This window comes from Branchiostoma lanceolatum, chromosome 10, assembly GCF_035083965.1.
Source record: "Branchiostoma lanceolatum isolate klBraLanc5 chromosome 10, klBraLanc5.hap2, whole genome shotgun sequence".
NCBI classification, from domain to species: Eukaryota; Metazoa; Chordata; class Leptocardii; order Amphioxiformes; family Branchiostomatidae; genus Branchiostoma; species Branchiostoma lanceolatum.
In genome coordinates this window covers 15,145,525-15,161,657 of record NC_089731.1, presented here as the reverse complement: position 1 = coordinate 15,161,657, position 16,133 = coordinate 15,145,525, and the positions used below count along the sequence as shown (strand labels likewise).

Below are 16,133 nucleotides of genomic sequence, written 5' to 3'. Positions count from 1 at the left end.
CTGTTGAAACTAAGTGTATAATACTCTTACAAAGAATAAATAACTTACAAAGGATCTTGAATGAGTTTTGTTTTGTTGCGACTGCAGCAATACTGGAGAAGACCTGACGGTGAGCCTGCCACCAGGGAGCACATGCTGATGGCACTGGCAAATGTCGACGCACTGATGATCCGAGCTACCTACGCAACCGCCATGATGGAGTCAAGGTAAGAGATTAGTTCTTGATTGTTTAATGAGTGAAGTTCCTAGTTGCTTTTCATGATTCTCTCCAATGTTGTCTTGATGCACGGTTGTAACCTCCATTAACATTAATCCGCCGGGTTACATAAATCCGCCACTTTAAAAAACAGTGGGTTTGAGAGATCTCTAGTGCAGCACCCCCCAGGTATGCACAGTTTGGATATACAGGAGTGCATTATACTGGGGGACGTGTGGCTGGAGATCTGTTTGGACGTATCTTTTCATTATGACTACCCTGGTGGAATTATGATAGTAGATGTTATAGCAAAATTACCTTAGGTACAGTAAGAAATGTGTGAAGAATATGATTGTTGTGTTGATGAGAAGATTGTAAATATCTTGCATGGCACAGCTGACTTTGCTTTCCTTATTCTCCAAAGCATCTCTGATGTGTCCCTGGACATAGCTGAAGACAGGGCGACTGGCCAGGGCCCAGCTCTGCATGTGGAACAGTGCGTGTGCCCACCTGGGTATGCTGGACTGTCCTGTGAGGTGGGTGGTTCAATACGCTTGTGTTATTATCTCAATGAAAAATGGAGGTATTGTTTTGGGTGTGTCTGTGTTTCTGGATTCTTGTAGTTAGCATAACTTAAGAACCTCTTGTTTCTGTCCGAAGGCATTGATGTGTGCATTTTGGCTAATGCGATGAACACAGTTCTTTTAGGAAAATTTATATATGAGTGCTAGTTGCTTTGTATTACAGAGATTTAGATGTACAGTACATGCATTGAATAAGACAAGTTAAATGAATGCAGAGGAAATGATTTAGAAACTAATGTTAACAATTTTGACATTTAATGAATGTTTATAGATTGAGTTAATGGAAAGATGCTGATTTCGGTACAGTCAAACTTTGCCGGGCAACCACCTGGCGCAGTCACAAACCACATTGAAACAGTCCTGTCCATTTTACATCCTGTCCTGAGCAACCATCTGTTCTTAATCTTAGCAACCATTTTTCCTCAGTCCAGTGCATACGGTAGGTTGTGAGTTCGATCCCTGGCCGGGTCATACCAAAGACTTAAAGAAAATGGTACATTATATAACTGCTTTCTCTGCTAAGTACTCAGCATTGGGGAAAGAGTATGGAAGTTAAACACCCACCACTACCAGTGGACTAGCCCCCTGCTGTAGTGATTGCACAAAGTTGTGTGGCCCAAGGGCTAAAGAAACGGAGATGGGCGCTGCCCTATGCACTGTCTGGTGCGGGAGGTCTTTGACTTTTTTTACCCTGGGGTGGTTGCTGAATCCCTGTTTGACTGTATTTGTCTTTGTTCATTCTGCAGGAATGTGCACCAGGCTATGGCAGGAACGGAGAGGGGCTGTACCTGGGTATGTGTGTACCTGGAGGAGATGCAGGGACAGGTGGAACAGGTGGCACAGGTGGTACAGGACCTGGTCAGGACTGCAGCTGCAATAACCATGCCTACGGCTGTGATGGCAGTGGAGTGTGTCAGGTACGGGCCACCATATTTCAAACATTTCTGACAGTCTTAAGTGTGAAAAACTTAGCCTGGAATCCCGACCTATTTATAGCTGCCGGGTCTCTTCTCTCCCTCCGCAAAATGCGGAGGGAGAGAAGAGACCCGGCAGCTATAAATAGGTCGGGATTCCAGGCTATGAAAAACTAATGGTTGCATCTTGTTAATAAGACTACTGTAACAGAAATTCACTTGTCTTCACGGTAGCAAAAGTTCACAGTGTAAAGAAAATGGACATTTTCACTGAACATAAACTTCACCGTGGCGCCAAGTGATTTACAGAACGAATGTGTGAAGGAATCATTAATAATAACAACAGGTTTTTTCACGGTGATGATAAGTTCACAGTACAGGGGTGACCGTGAAAACAGTGAACATAAAGTTACAGTCTGTGAAAGAAACAAGAATTATTACAGTATTCTTTGAATGAAAAGATACTTTGCATCTTTGTACGCAACCAAGTGATTTATCCAACTGACCATCTGTCACCTTCCTCAGGGCAGTTCTGACTGAGAATTTTTATTCAGTGACTTACCAACCTGATGAAACTATTCACGGATGAGGACTATTCTCTTAATAAAATGACTTTTTGTATCTTTGTACACAACCAAGTGATTTATTCACCCGACGTTTCGGTGACCATCTGTCACCATCCTCAGGGCAATTCTGACTGAATATTTTATTCAGTGACTTACCAACCTGATAAAACTATTCACGGATGAGGACTATTCTATTAATAAAAAGACTCTTTGCGTCTTTGTACACAACCAAATGATTTATTCAACCGACATTTCGGTGACCATCTGTCACTTTCCTCAGGGCAATTCTGACTGTAGTGAGTATTTTTATACAGTGACTTACCAACCTCATGAAATTATTCACAGACGAGAACTATTCTCTGTTAGAGATCTAAGTGTTGAAAAGTTAACCATTTTTATGTGGCATGAATTTCAACAGAATTGTCAGCACAACACAGAGGGACCGAACTGCGACCGTTGTCGACCTGGTTTCTATGGCGACCCCACCAGGGGCAACGCAGATGACTGCCTGGAATGTCCGTGCCCGCTGTCCATTCCATCCAATCAGTGAGCTGCTCGTTCTTTCATAAACTTTCTCTGTACAGTGAAGTCTGTAATAAAGTATGATATTAATTTGAGAACAAGGCGATATCAGAGATATACTAGTAGTGGTAGAATTGTTTCGTGCACAGAGGATATACTTGTCAAAATGATAAGCAACAGTGTAAGTGTTGTACACTGTATTAGGATTGGAAAATGAATTTCAATAAAGAAGAAGATTTCGAGTTGTTCATGATGGTTGCTATTGTCATTTCTTCTACAGGTTCTCTCCCACCTGTTTCCTGGATATTGATAGACAGCCCACCTGTGATGCCTGCCCACCTGGATACACTGGCAGGAGGTGTGAAAGGTGAGCTATCTAAGTCGGAATCTTAAGGGTAGATGTTGTCAAGCATGGTTTACATACATCTGTTGTAATGAATTGTTGGGGGAAAAGTGTTGTGGAGAACTTCTGTTTGTATGAAAAGCTTGTAGCTCACTAAATGTGCTTCCATCTATTTTTCACAGATGTGACTCAGGATACACAGGAAATCCAAGCATCCCTGGGGATTCGTGCAGGCCTGTACAAGGTATGAGTATACGAGTATACACACATTTTGGTACCTCATTGAGCTCACTCGATGCAAGAACTGTTTGGGGAGGGGGATAGAGGAAAAGAATTTTGTTACAAGATAGGGAGACAGATGTTATGTGAACGCTACTACATGTATAATGTATGTCATGATTGTAAGGAAGGGAATTTGTTTGTTGCGACTTCTGTGTTGTTGCTTTCTAGAAAAACGGATGACAGACTGAATGGAACTGAAACCAAGACAGATGTATTTGTGTCTTTTTACGCTCCAGTATCCCTTCTGACAGACCTTTAATTTGATGATGACATGGCACAAAGGACGTCGTCTCAAACAACTTATTTCCATGTAGCAATAACCCCTATCAGCTCTCTTTTGACAGATGATAACTAGATTTAAAGATGTATGTCAAAACCTTAAAGTTAATTTCCCCAGCCTGCAAACAATTATTTCTCTATTATCACTTTTAGATAGTTTTGTTTTTGTGACAGATATACTTACTTTTTTTAATAAGTTAACTCTAACTGAAACGTAATGGTTATACCCTCCCTCCAAATGTCTTTCCTTTGCATAGAGAGATTTTGAACTGTTGACTGACTTGTCACTAACCTTTGACCTTGTTGTCAGGACCTGTAGTAGTCCTGTGCATTCAGTGCCTGACTCAACAAGGTTGATAACCCTTGTCTGTGTACTGTTTGATGTATGAAATATCGCAGGCGGTAACGGACAGGGAAATGTCATCAAGGTTCCTTGGGACAAGTACGACGGCGGTGAGCACGCTTTACCCATAATGCCGCTGCTGTTTCGCAGTCTGCCGTTGCTGCTGCCTCACACATGTGCTCGTTCTCATGACGTGGACGTCTTGTGTCTGTCTTCTGTCCCGTCCGAGCAATACTCACTCTTTTACTTGGTTCTAAGGTTTCACGTTTCATTTCCCAAAGCATATGAGATGTTGGAGTTACGAATACTATGCTCATATGACATTGCTTCCATTTCGACCACTTGTCCTATTCATACAGAATGTTGTCTTCGCCATTTGTTCACATGGTGATTTTTAGTTTCATTTTTATTTTTTTTGGTTTCCATTTTCATTTCAGGCTGTAGTGTAGAACTCCATACTGGGTGAAGGGAAAAACATGTACATGTACACTGTGTTGAAGAGCTACTTTCTTACATATACATGGCTACTGTGTTGGGAAGTAAGGATTAAGAAGCTTAGTAAACATGTATACATTTTGACATGTACAAGCCTTTTGAACAGTATTTGATGGGGTGCCGCAAATGAAAATATTGCTCACTATAAGCATGCTTCACCTCATATTGCACCTATATTATCACCAGCACTGTAAAACTGCAAATTTTTGCTGTATTTTGGCCCAGGAATGTCCCTACAATCTGTTCATTCTTTCCGTTCAACTTTTTTGATTGAAGATGGCCATTCTTTGATTCTCCAAAACCTAAGAAAACTTTGGGATATTGGAGTATTCTTTTACAAAAGCAGTAATGTCTCTCACCTGGTAACGTTTTGATGCCTATCAGACACCTTACTCAGAGCTTCTGACTGGAGTGCTGCTTCTCGCTGCTGTATGTAGCTGAATTAGGTAGCGCTTTTGCAACGAGAACACAAAAGCGCCACCTTCTTTGGCTACATATAGTGAAAACTACAATATCCTATGTTCTACCAACCTGATGATTTTCGGATCTAAGAAAATCTTGAAGGCTTCAACCAAGAACAGTTAACCACCAAAGAGGAAGGAATTTATATATAGTGAAAACTCTAATATCCTATGTTCTACCAACCTGTTGACATTATTTTTGAAACTAAGAAAATTTTGGACAGTTAACCAAGAGAGATTAGGGTATTCCTGGTATGGAAGTGCGACATGTTTTCAAGTTACTGACCCAAACATGCTGTATTCACAGAGAACAACTGTCAATGTAACGATGCTGGCAGCTTCTCAGCTGACTGCGACGCCAATGGACAGTGTAACTGCAAGGTGAGTTTGTCCTTTTGATAGATTCACAAGTCCTGGTAATGTTATTAAAGAAAAAGTTTTTTTCAAGCAACATTAACTTTTAACACACCAAAGAAGCCGTTCGGCACCCCATTCTCTATTGGTTACAGAGTTAGGCTGTAGGGAGAAGGTTAATCATCGAATACAGTCCCAGGCATTGAGACCACAATAACAGCATTTACAGGTAGTCAGCAAATTCATACAGTCAAAATTGCCCAAGAAGATACCTCAGGAAACCAATACACATGTAGCATCTGGGCTTCATGTACAGTATATGAACAGATGGTCACTATAGACAGAATTCATAATTTTTGTGTCAGTGGAAAAACTATCCAAGGGACGACAAAAAAGTGGTCACATTGGTCCTTATATAGAGGTGGTCACTTTTTTTTAAAAACAAACTCGCTCAGTGCAAGGCCGTTGGGGGCCACTCATCTAAGCGCTGAACTACATGTAATTCTTACTGTACCACCGTCTCTTCACCCTAGGTCAGAAACATCAATGCTCAAGACAAGCATGACTTCACTGACCCATTAGGAGAAGCAGGGGTTATGAAGGCTGCTCGGGGAATTCCCTACCCCATTTAGGCCAGAATGTTTTGATCCACTCACATCAGGGCATGCCCCTACTCTTTTTCAATAGATGTTGTAGGTTATGGAACAGGTTTGACTGTATCAACAAATTCTTGTGTTCTTAGGACGGAATGACAGGGCTGCGTTGTGACCAGTGCGCTCAGGGCTACTTCTTCCTGAACCCACGGAACCCAGACGGCTGCATGGAATGCTTCTGTATGGGGGTCACCGATCAGTGCAACAGCTCCCCCTATTTCAGGGATCAGGTATGACAGCTGTCTTCTTAAATTGATTTCTAATGTTTAAGAATACAATAAATCATATGTGCCTCTTTCTATTTGACATCTTTGATATAATTATAACCTTATTGGAAAAAGCAATTCCTTTGCATCTGAGCATCATATTGACATGCAGTCATACATTACAACGTATATTGGCATGGTACAATATTGGAAGAGGTCTTGAAAAATTTTGTAGGTTCAGGCAAATGTTTTGCTAGTTACCAGCCTTTTTGTGTCTTTGTCAGTAAGTCCTGTCTTACTATAACTTTCCGATGTATTTATCATATTGCAACCTTTTAGATGTCAATGTTGATTTTAAACCATACAGTGACCGTATCCTTAGGGCTTTAACTTTGTTGCAGCCATTTTGGTGCCCATGACACCACGTTATTACTGTATATGTGAAGTGATGTTTTGGAAATCGTGTTTTAATCGAGAACTATAATTGTTTATCATGGAATCACAGTGTTTTGGTATGTCGCTAACGGCGATTGCGGTTGGTAAGAATGGTCCTTTTATTATACCGACTCGTTGTAAACAGTCTCATAATTCAGCCTCCCCAAAGGCTACCAGGAGGTCTGTAAGCCTTGTTGGTGCCTTCGCCGTAGGCAGAAGGTTATATTTTTGGTCGAGATTTGTGGAGTGATGGTGTTGGCAATTTGACTCTTGATGCCATGAACGGGTGTTGCTGGTTTTGGTCGGTAAGTTACTGTTGGGGTGACAAAGGTTAAGTCCGAAGATGTGTCTTCTGGGGGGGGGGGGTGCCTTCGGTGCTGCAGTGGACCTTTTGTGTTTGTCGGTTTGTTTGTTGTTGTTTTTGCTATGAGTATACAAGTCTACTACCTATTTGTTCCAAAGGTGGAGGCGACATTCTTGCAGCAAGGAAACTTCCAGAACTTTGCTCTGGTGAACATGGCCATGACACAACGCATCACCACGGGCTTCAGAGTCAACCCCTCCTCCCGGGACCTGCAGTACCAGGGCTTCAGCCAGCTGGGCAGCGACCCGTACTTCTGGCAGCTGCCTGCTGCTTTCCGCGGCAACAAGGTTTGTTTGTTTGTTTGTTTGTTTGTTTGTTTGGGCCTTTGTTTATTCATGAAAAACTGAAATAGACCTGCTGGCTGCTTTTCATTGAGGGAAGAAGTAAGGCTCAGACAAAATATGAAAAAGATAACAGTTAACATGATTGGAGTCCAAATAAATCCATAACGTAACAAAATTTATGTCATACCTGGGCCGCGAAAACGTTTGATACGGGTGTTCTGGACCGTGTGATAATTTTCTGTATCACACAGGGTTCTAAGTTGTATCACATGGGCTTCCATAGAATATTAAGAATGCATTTCGAGTGCGCCGGTTTCCCCGCTGTCGAAAATTTGAATACCGGATTCAGAGGTTAGAATCAATTCAAATTATTATGTTGTTACAGTTTTTTGTTGGAGGGCACAAAAACTCCCTTAACTTCTGGCGCATTCCGCATTGAAATGTGTGTTTTCTCGCGTGGGTATGACCCTTGGTCTCAGACCTCCTGTGGGTCAGATCGCCCTATGGCCGTCGGGCAATCCTACCCGCAGTCGGGCAGGTACCTCGGGTGATACGGAATACCCTGTGTTGTATTCTTTATATAAAAATTTCAATCTGTCTTTTACCTTCTCCTTGCATGGGCAGCCTTTTGGGGTTAAAGTAATGTTGGTTACAGAGTTAGGCAGAAAATCCCATATTTGTGACATAATTATGTAACTTTGGTAGGCTGTTGTTAGGTGTAGAGTATGCAAGTTAGGGCATCACTTAACTGTGTCACTTACATGTAACTGTGTTATAAATATTGTGACACTGTAATTGCAAATATTCAAACGTTGCAGCCATCGGATATTCAGAAGATATGTCATTTTTATCTTGTGTTCTTAACACTATCTGTAAATTACTTGTAATGTTCTTGGTTCTCAATAGCACATAGGTTTATTGTATCCTTATGTTGTATTCTGCCCACAGGTGACAGCCTATGGAGGGAGGCTGGTGTACAGTGTGTCACATGTCCCCACACCAACTGGCAGGCCCTTGGTGGGACTGGTCGACGTGGAACTCATTGTAAGTACAACGTCATAGATATTTGATTTTACCTGAGTGTGTAATACTATGATAAAGTGATTGAACTACATGACTTGTGTGTGTAGTCTTCAGTATACTCAAAGGCAAATATGTGTATAGTGTTGATGCCTAAAACAAATTTTCATTGTTTTTGAAAATGTATTCTTTCCCTCTTGACTCTAGGGTAATGAGATCATGCTGATGTACAGACACAACCAACAGCTGACTCCAAGAGAATCCAGGACTTTTGAAGTTATCTTTAGAGAGGTGAGGCGGACTTAGATACATGTACATACAGATACATATACATCTGTGTGATATAACTGTTATTAGGACTGTTATACAGGCACTACAATACACTTTTTGTAAAGCCGAATCCGGTCGCCAAGTGCCAATGAAGTACATGTGTTATGTTAAACTTAAGTTAAAACTTTTATTGTTCAATCAAACATGCAGTCTTTATCAGGACTGAATTGCATTGATTTTACAGTGCTCTTGCCTTGTATAACACTCACTGAGATTATAGTTGAAATATAAACAGCATAAAAACGACATATCATTGTACAACATTTTGAAATCCGTCGAAATTAACAATCACAACATAAACATAGAGTTTTGCGGACATCACATGGACGACAGTGTTCTTTGGATGAACAAGTTTTTGTGTCCATAAGGCCACACCAATTTCTTGGTTGACGGATTTGTTTGTAAAATTTTTGCACGAGGACATCATTAAAACAGAAGGCTGGGATGAAAACTTGTACCTGACCATGTTCACTCCCTGAAACTGGGTGCACCAAAGTACAAACTTTCCTCTGAGATTCTGTTTTCATGTTGATTTTCCAATCTAGCATTTTCTTTAAATTCCGTTCACCAATAAATTAAAATGGTGTGGCCTAACATTACATTTAAAGGTCTTTATGCCAGCTGACTGATACAGATACATAACACAAAATGCTGATGAAAAGGAAGCTACGGTTTACAACCCGACTTTTCTCCCCTCCGCAGGAATACTGGCAGCGAGCTGACGGAGTCCCGGCCACGAGAGAGCAGATCCTGATGGCGCTGGCAGACGTGGAGAACATCCTGATCCGCGCCTCGTACAACAGCGAGATGCAGCAGTCGTCCATCCGGGACGTGAGCATGGACATCGCCGTGCCGCAGAACACCGGACAGCTGCTGGCGGTGGAGGTGGAGGAGTGCAGGTGCCCACCTGGCTACACGGGGCTCTCCTGTCAGGTGCTGATAGAACACTGCAACATTCTCCTTAAAATCTGTGCCAAATAAACATGTAGAATACAACATGGTGTATTCCTTATCACCCGAGGTACCATGCCAGCCCGACTGCAGACTGAAGGCTGGAGGACAATCGGACTCGTGGGAGGGCTGGGACCGAGGGTGATGAGGAATCCACTGTGTTTTATTTTATTTATGTCATACCCATCCAAAAAACACAGATTTCAATGTGAAATGTGCCAGAAGTTGAGAAAAGTTGATGTCCTCGAACAAAAAATTGCAATAGCAGCAATTCCAACCACCAAATCCAGTATTTGAATTTTTGACATTGGGGCACTCGGTGCACTCGAAATGCACTCTGAATAGTCTATGGAAGCCTGTGTGAGAAGGCAAGTTATCACCCAGTCCGGAAAACTCATATCGAACGTTTTCGCGGCGCAGGTAGGACATAATTTACGAGGCCTCTACTTGTATCCGACAGGCTTTCATGGAATAATTCAAATGCGCTTTGTGGGCTCCCTGTGCACCGCTGTCATAAATTTGAATAATGGATTTAGAATTGATGTTCTTACAATTTTTTGTTTAGGACACCAAATTCCCTCAACCTCTGGTGCATTTTGCAATGAAATGTACTGTGTTTTCTTGGGTGGGGATGACATAGAAAGAATACAACGTGGTGGAAGAGTCATCTTGGATGAGTACTTGAAGAAAGAGTATGTAACCTATGTATACATTATGTGTCTCTGAATGAGAAGAATTAAACTTGATATTAATCTCATCATCTCATTCTTGGTTCCTCTCCACAGGACTGTGCCCCTGGGTTCACCCGGAATGGAGAAGGCCTGTACCTGGGCATGTGTGCACCTTGTGACTGTAACGGTCACGCCTCGACATGTGACCCTGAGACTGGTGCCTGTCAGGTAAGATCAGAAACCTATACTGTTAATTACTTAGATAGAGCGTTAGGAAAATATAGCGGTTGGGGGAAAATGGAGTAGGTCACGGCACTTAATTTTAATGGTGGGAACAAATATTACTGTCTCAAATATTACTAATCATATATGAGAATGATGACATTTTAGCTGTTGACTTAAGTGACCGTTAGAAAGCTAGAATTAAGTTACAGTTAACAAATCAAGAACTACAGTACAATACACACTCAGGCTTATTGTCAGACATACTGTAAATGTGTTTACTTTTGCAATGGTTTTATTTTGTGTCAGGAGGGAAAAAGGTTTTTTTATGGTGTTTGAAGTTCCCGGTTGAAAGAATTCTGTAGTATGGTAGAATTAGAATTACAAGACACATTTTTGCAATGAAAAACTGAAAATAAAACCACCACAAACATTCAAGATTTAATGGAGCTGTTTTAAACAATAAAAAAAAAAACAATAAACAATAACTTGTTGATACCTTCATCTCTATGCCCTGTAAGTCAAACATGTAGTTCCTCCAGAAATCACATGATTAAAAGACGGTGCATAGTGCGGCGCCCGTCTTCGTTTCGGCAGCCCTTGGGCCACACAACTTTGTGCAATCACTACAGCAGGGGGCTAGTCCACTGGTAGTGGTGTGTGTTTAACTACCATACTCTTTCCCAAATGCTGAGTGCTAAGCAGAGAAAGCAGTATGTACCATTTTTTAAGTCTTTGGTCTGACTCGGCCGGGGTTCGAACTCACGACCTGAGGTATGCAAGGCAAACAGTCTACCCACTAGGCCATTGCACCGGTTACTCACATGATAAATGGTAACATCTTACAAAGTGATTTCCATGTGAGTTAGTTACCCCTTCATTTGCATCTCCAGGGCTGTAGAGACAACACCATTGGTGAATACTGTGACCAGTGTGCTCCTGGGTTCTTTGGTGACCCGTCCAGCGGCAGGCCTGACGCCTGCAGACCCTGTCCCTGCCCGCTTCCATCTGTCAACAACCAGTAAGTACAGTGAAACCTGCCTAGGCGACCACCTTTTCAACGCGACCACCTGGCCATGGCGACCGCATTTTCTCGGTCCCGAAAATTTTCCCCATAGTCACAAGCATTAAGCTGCCTGCCCAAGGCGACCACCCGTCCAACGCGACCGCGACCGCCACGAATTGGGACCGCACAGAGCACAATCCCTGCTCATGGCGACCACATTTTTCCGGCGTGTGGTGACATCGAATTTTGCTGTCGGATTTCGCGGAAATGTTTTTAAGACCTTGACGGACAAAAATATATCAAAAGCATTGATTCCTCCATGAAGTGTTTTAATGAAACGTTCCCACTATAAACATTGTAAATACAAAGGATTGTGAATACTTAGATGTCGATGTTGTTGTGCCCATCGTCATCTTATAGTTTACCGCAAGCTTGGTTCGGTTTGAACTCAATTTTCAAAACGATGACGTAGTGCATGGCGTCAAAAAGTCAGATTTCACAGAAATTACTATCTATTTCTTGTATTTTCAACAAAAATGTGTCTCTGTCTTACTAAATTCCGCCGGAAAATGACTCCGCGGTGGAGGGCAAAATGTTGGCCGAGACATGTTGCTTCTTGGTCTGCGACGCCATCTTGTTTCAGCGCAGCATAACGCTGACTTTTCTAAAACACGACGCTTCTGTGTATGGATATTTAGAATACTCTCCTTATTGATGAAAATTGATATTCTTATATTCTTATTATTTCCATGACTCTCAAAAACTTTTATTGGGCTCTGCTTGCATGTGATCGCCGACGCTGTGCGTTCTGCTCCACTGTTACCTTTCGATTCGGTCGCGTGCTCGACGGCGGTATCACAACTTTCCGTTTTCATCCTTCAGTTGTCAGATCGAAAACTTTTTGCCGCTTTAATCCAGCGGTCGGCTCCCAAAAGAAGGCTGGGATTTTCTAGGGATTTGTCTCAGGCCTTAAAACCTAGATTTTATACGCGCGCGTGTGTGTGTACTTTAACGTAACGTGTGAATGCGGGAGGGCGCTGCAAGGTCATCGAGGCAGACATAATTGTTTTTAGTCAAAATTACGACGAACATTTGTTCACTATGTAGCGGTATACAAATATTACAACGATAACAGAAAATGTAATTTCTGTAGGATCTTTCTGTCAATGAGAATTGAACCTGGTGGGGGTCATGCTGTCTAAAATCACATAATTTTCCATCCATCTACGTGGTACACGGTATTTGAACACCTCGAGCTGGAAACATGTTATGATTGGAATCCTCTTCATGGCGACCACCTGTCCATCGCGACCGTTTTTGCTCGGTCCCCCGGGTGGTCGCCTTGGGCAGGTTTGACTGTACATCATCATTGACTTGACCAAAGTCGTAACATTTTGTTGTTATCTGTTTGTTTGTTTGTTTGTTTGTTTTATTCAGATTTCCATTTAAGGCAACCAAAGCAATATTATGGTAAAAAAAATGGAAATAAAAAAAATGCTGAAATCAATTTATGGTAGTGACATTTACTACACATTGTTTAGAACATTTGCATAATAACTTGAATACCTTTAGGATTTTAAAACAGCACAAAATCGTGCCGTATGATGATCCCCTTAGTTTTGCAAGCCTACAAAAACTCCGGCCACGATTTTCAGTGAGTTCTCACATCACAACAACGTGTCACAACAACGTTGTATTTTTGCATCATGGACGTTGCTATACATTGTGATAGTGTTGTTTGAACTTATCATGTATAGAAATGACTAGATAGATTGACTGTTAAAGTCCAATTTTTCGGTCCCTAATATTGCTTGGGTTTCCTTTAATGTTCACAAATTTTACAGTATTCTTCCTGGAGTCTGCCTACATTAAATACAATTAAATCAAATACAAGAACAAAAACTTATACAATTGTACAATAAACAAATTCAAATGTAATGAACTTAATGGGAGAGGTCAGAGGTCAACTTGTTGATTTCATGGATAACTAATCGGTGATGGAAAATGTTATTAGTGGATTTGATTTACATTGTTTTTAGACAGATGAATTTTGTTTAACGCACAACTGTATTTTCCAGGTTCTCGCCCACCTGTTTCTTGGATACTGACAGCAGACCAACCTGTGATGCCTGCCCACCTGGATACTCAGGAAGGGACTGTGGAGAGTAAGTGTAGAAGAACCTTTATATACTCCTTCCCAAAAAGCCGCTAGGGGGGCCAAACATGTAGGACTTACATGTACTCTCCATCCCAAGAGCTATCTGCCACTAAAAAATCATGACCATAGCATGTCCAGAACACAAGATATGAAAACAGGAAGTTCCACTGCAGTAGCAAAGCAAGCCGCTAGAAGGCCCAAAATCATTTCGAGGCCTTAAGAAGACCTACCCACATACCAAGTATCAAGACAATCTATCCAGGCATTCTTGAGTTATCGTGTTCACAGAAGGACACACACATGAACACTGATGAAAACATAACCTTCTAGGCAAAGGTAATGATAGGTGAAACAAGTTTGATACTCAGTGGCAAACCGTATACATGTAGTATCATAGATTTATTTCATGGTGTAGTCATTTAGTCACATCTTCATGTTTTTTTTTTGCGATGGAAAAGAAAGTCATTTTGTTGCTACCTTTCTTCAGGTGTTCACCTGGATACAACGGTAATCCGAGAGTTCCTGGTGGCAGGTGCACCCAAGTTGGAGTCGGCCCTGGACCTGGACCAAGTAAGTAGTCTTGGGACTGTGCAGACATTATACATGACTGATGTTTTCCAAAATAGATTCTTACATGTGTTGTTCATTGTGACATTCAAATCAGTTGTGATATAAAAAGTGTCTGCATATCTACATTGTGTACTCTAGGTAGCAGTCATTTCATCCTGTGTAATTTGGTGTTTGTTTACATTTTCAGTTGGTATGTTGGTATATAATTGATTTTTGTATCAATTTGCAACATTTATAAACAAAACATGGTGGCAACACACTCAAATCATTGACTTACGCCTCCACCAAAACAAAGTACAGTACGTAAATATAAAGCAAATCAAATCAAATTATACAAACATAGTTAAGAGTTATGAAATGAACAAGTCCATTGAAACTGCCATTGTGATGTTGAGAAACTAATGTAAATGCAGAAATGTTCATGGGGATTTAATTTTGTGGTAGGGAGAAAATGGAGTATTTGCGGTGGTTTTGAGTTCGCGTTTGAAACAATAGTAGCGCTACAGTCACACAAAAGAATGGCTTTTCGCGGTTGTTTTAAGATCCGTTTTAAAAGAATTCACCCCGAAAACTGCGAACATAAAACCACTGCGAACATTTTTGCATTTACAGGAGTCATGAAAGCATTTGGTATCTGTCAAAAATGTTTGGACATAAAGCAAGATTTGAGAATTGTTCGATGTAGGCAGAAAAGAAAATCCTCTTAGAATTAGGTAGAATTGATGGCATTTGATGGTGCTTTTAAAAGTCCTACCAATAAGACTTGAGTGTAGACCAGAAGAAACAGTGTACTCTGTGGGGACCCCCCTCCCCCCCCCCACTCCGTACACTTGTCTTGTGGCCCCCCTGGTTAACGATGTCTCCCTCTGTGTGTGTGTAACAAAAACAGGCCGTTATCCCACATACGGAAACGTGCCTGAAAGGATGACGGACGAGGGTAAGGAGTTGTGGGAGTAGCCACGGTAGCCTTTAGCCCTACTGCATTTTACCTGCCTATTATCCCTGGCTGTTTATGTTCATACACTACATGTGCGGACCCTCCTAAAAGCAGGACCCCTATCGCTCGATTCGTTGACTCGCTTGCGTAGGGGCCCTGCTCTTTAGTCCCAGTAGACACGGTTCTGGTGACGTTACTGACAGTTGCTCATGAATAATTGATGAGCTATCCTAATTTGGCACAATTTGGCAGTTAATTTGTTCTGAACCTAAAGTAACGATGTGAGACGTAACCTGATTGGTTGATAGCTTCCCAGCGTCCTTTGCTCTAGATGAGGTTTAGCAAACCCTCTGATTGGCTGAAGCTGTTTTGGTGGCAACTTCTCCAGAACCGTGTCTACCGGGGCTAAAGAGCAGGGCAAGCGAGCCAATGAATCGAGCAATAGGGTTCCTGCTTTTAGGAGGGTGCATGTATGTTGTATATTGGCAAGTGCAAGCTAGATGTCCTGTAGATTGACTGCAACCTGCTAGCTGTTAGATAAGCCTCATTCATGTTTGAGCTGACTGAACGCTAGAACGTTAAATAAAATATCCAAAGAAAATCTAGAAGTGTAGTCCTTCTGCACGAGAATGGAAGGCAGCCACAAATGACAACTGTGCAGCGCTGAATGTGAAAACTGAGGAAGGTAAATTTTGGAGCAGTTGCAACGAGAAAATCGGAAATATCAAACTCAAAGCATGATTACAATCCTACTCTCTGCTTTGAAAATATCAAATGAATGCATTTTGCAAAGGGGGAAATGTTTTTGGTGTCCCTCCTAAGAATTGTCAGTCTTTTTTTTTTAGATTATAGTTAAACATAGAACACTCTCCAGTTTAATTCCGGACTTCCATTTTAATTCCGGACTGACCTCCCATATCTCAGCAACCTTACATCTACTTGGGCTAATATTGTAAACTATACATAAAAATGATGTAAGAAATACGT

The 16,133-nt window shown here is 41.5% G+C and overlaps 1 protein-coding gene across 1 annotated transcript in view; it reads left to right on the top strand.

The window, feature by feature from the left end:
* LOC136443003 (basement membrane-specific heparan sulfate proteoglycan core protein-like) overlaps window positions 1–16,133 on the top strand; it is a 100,167-nt gene that overhangs the window by 47,453 nt on the left and 36,581 nt on the right. The window contains exons 33-49 of the mRNA XM_066440048.1: window positions 88–206; window positions 621–732; window positions 1,527–1,697; window positions 2,679–2,806; window positions 3,063–3,149; window positions 3,308–3,369; window positions 4,086–4,139; window positions 5,293–5,366; window positions 6,082–6,222; window positions 7,096–7,284; window positions 8,230–8,325; window positions 8,509–8,592; window positions 9,334–9,564; window positions 10,368–10,481; window positions 11,369–11,496; window positions 13,560–13,646; window positions 14,127–14,209. Coding sequence (XP_066296145.1) covers window positions 88–206; window positions 621–732; window positions 1,527–1,697; window positions 2,679–2,806; window positions 3,063–3,149; window positions 3,308–3,369; window positions 4,086–4,139; window positions 5,293–5,366; window positions 6,082–6,222; window positions 7,096–7,284; window positions 8,230–8,325; window positions 8,509–8,592; window positions 9,334–9,564; window positions 10,368–10,481; window positions 11,369–11,496; window positions 13,560–13,646; window positions 14,127–14,209 — 1,960 coding nt within the window. The remainder of the gene's footprint in view (window positions 1–87; window positions 207–620; window positions 733–1,526; window positions 1,698–2,678; window positions 2,807–3,062; window positions 3,150–3,307; window positions 3,370–4,085; window positions 4,140–5,292; window positions 5,367–6,081; window positions 6,223–7,095; window positions 7,285–8,229; window positions 8,326–8,508; window positions 8,593–9,333; window positions 9,565–10,367; window positions 10,482–11,368; window positions 11,497–13,559; window positions 13,647–14,126; window positions 14,210–16,133) is intronic.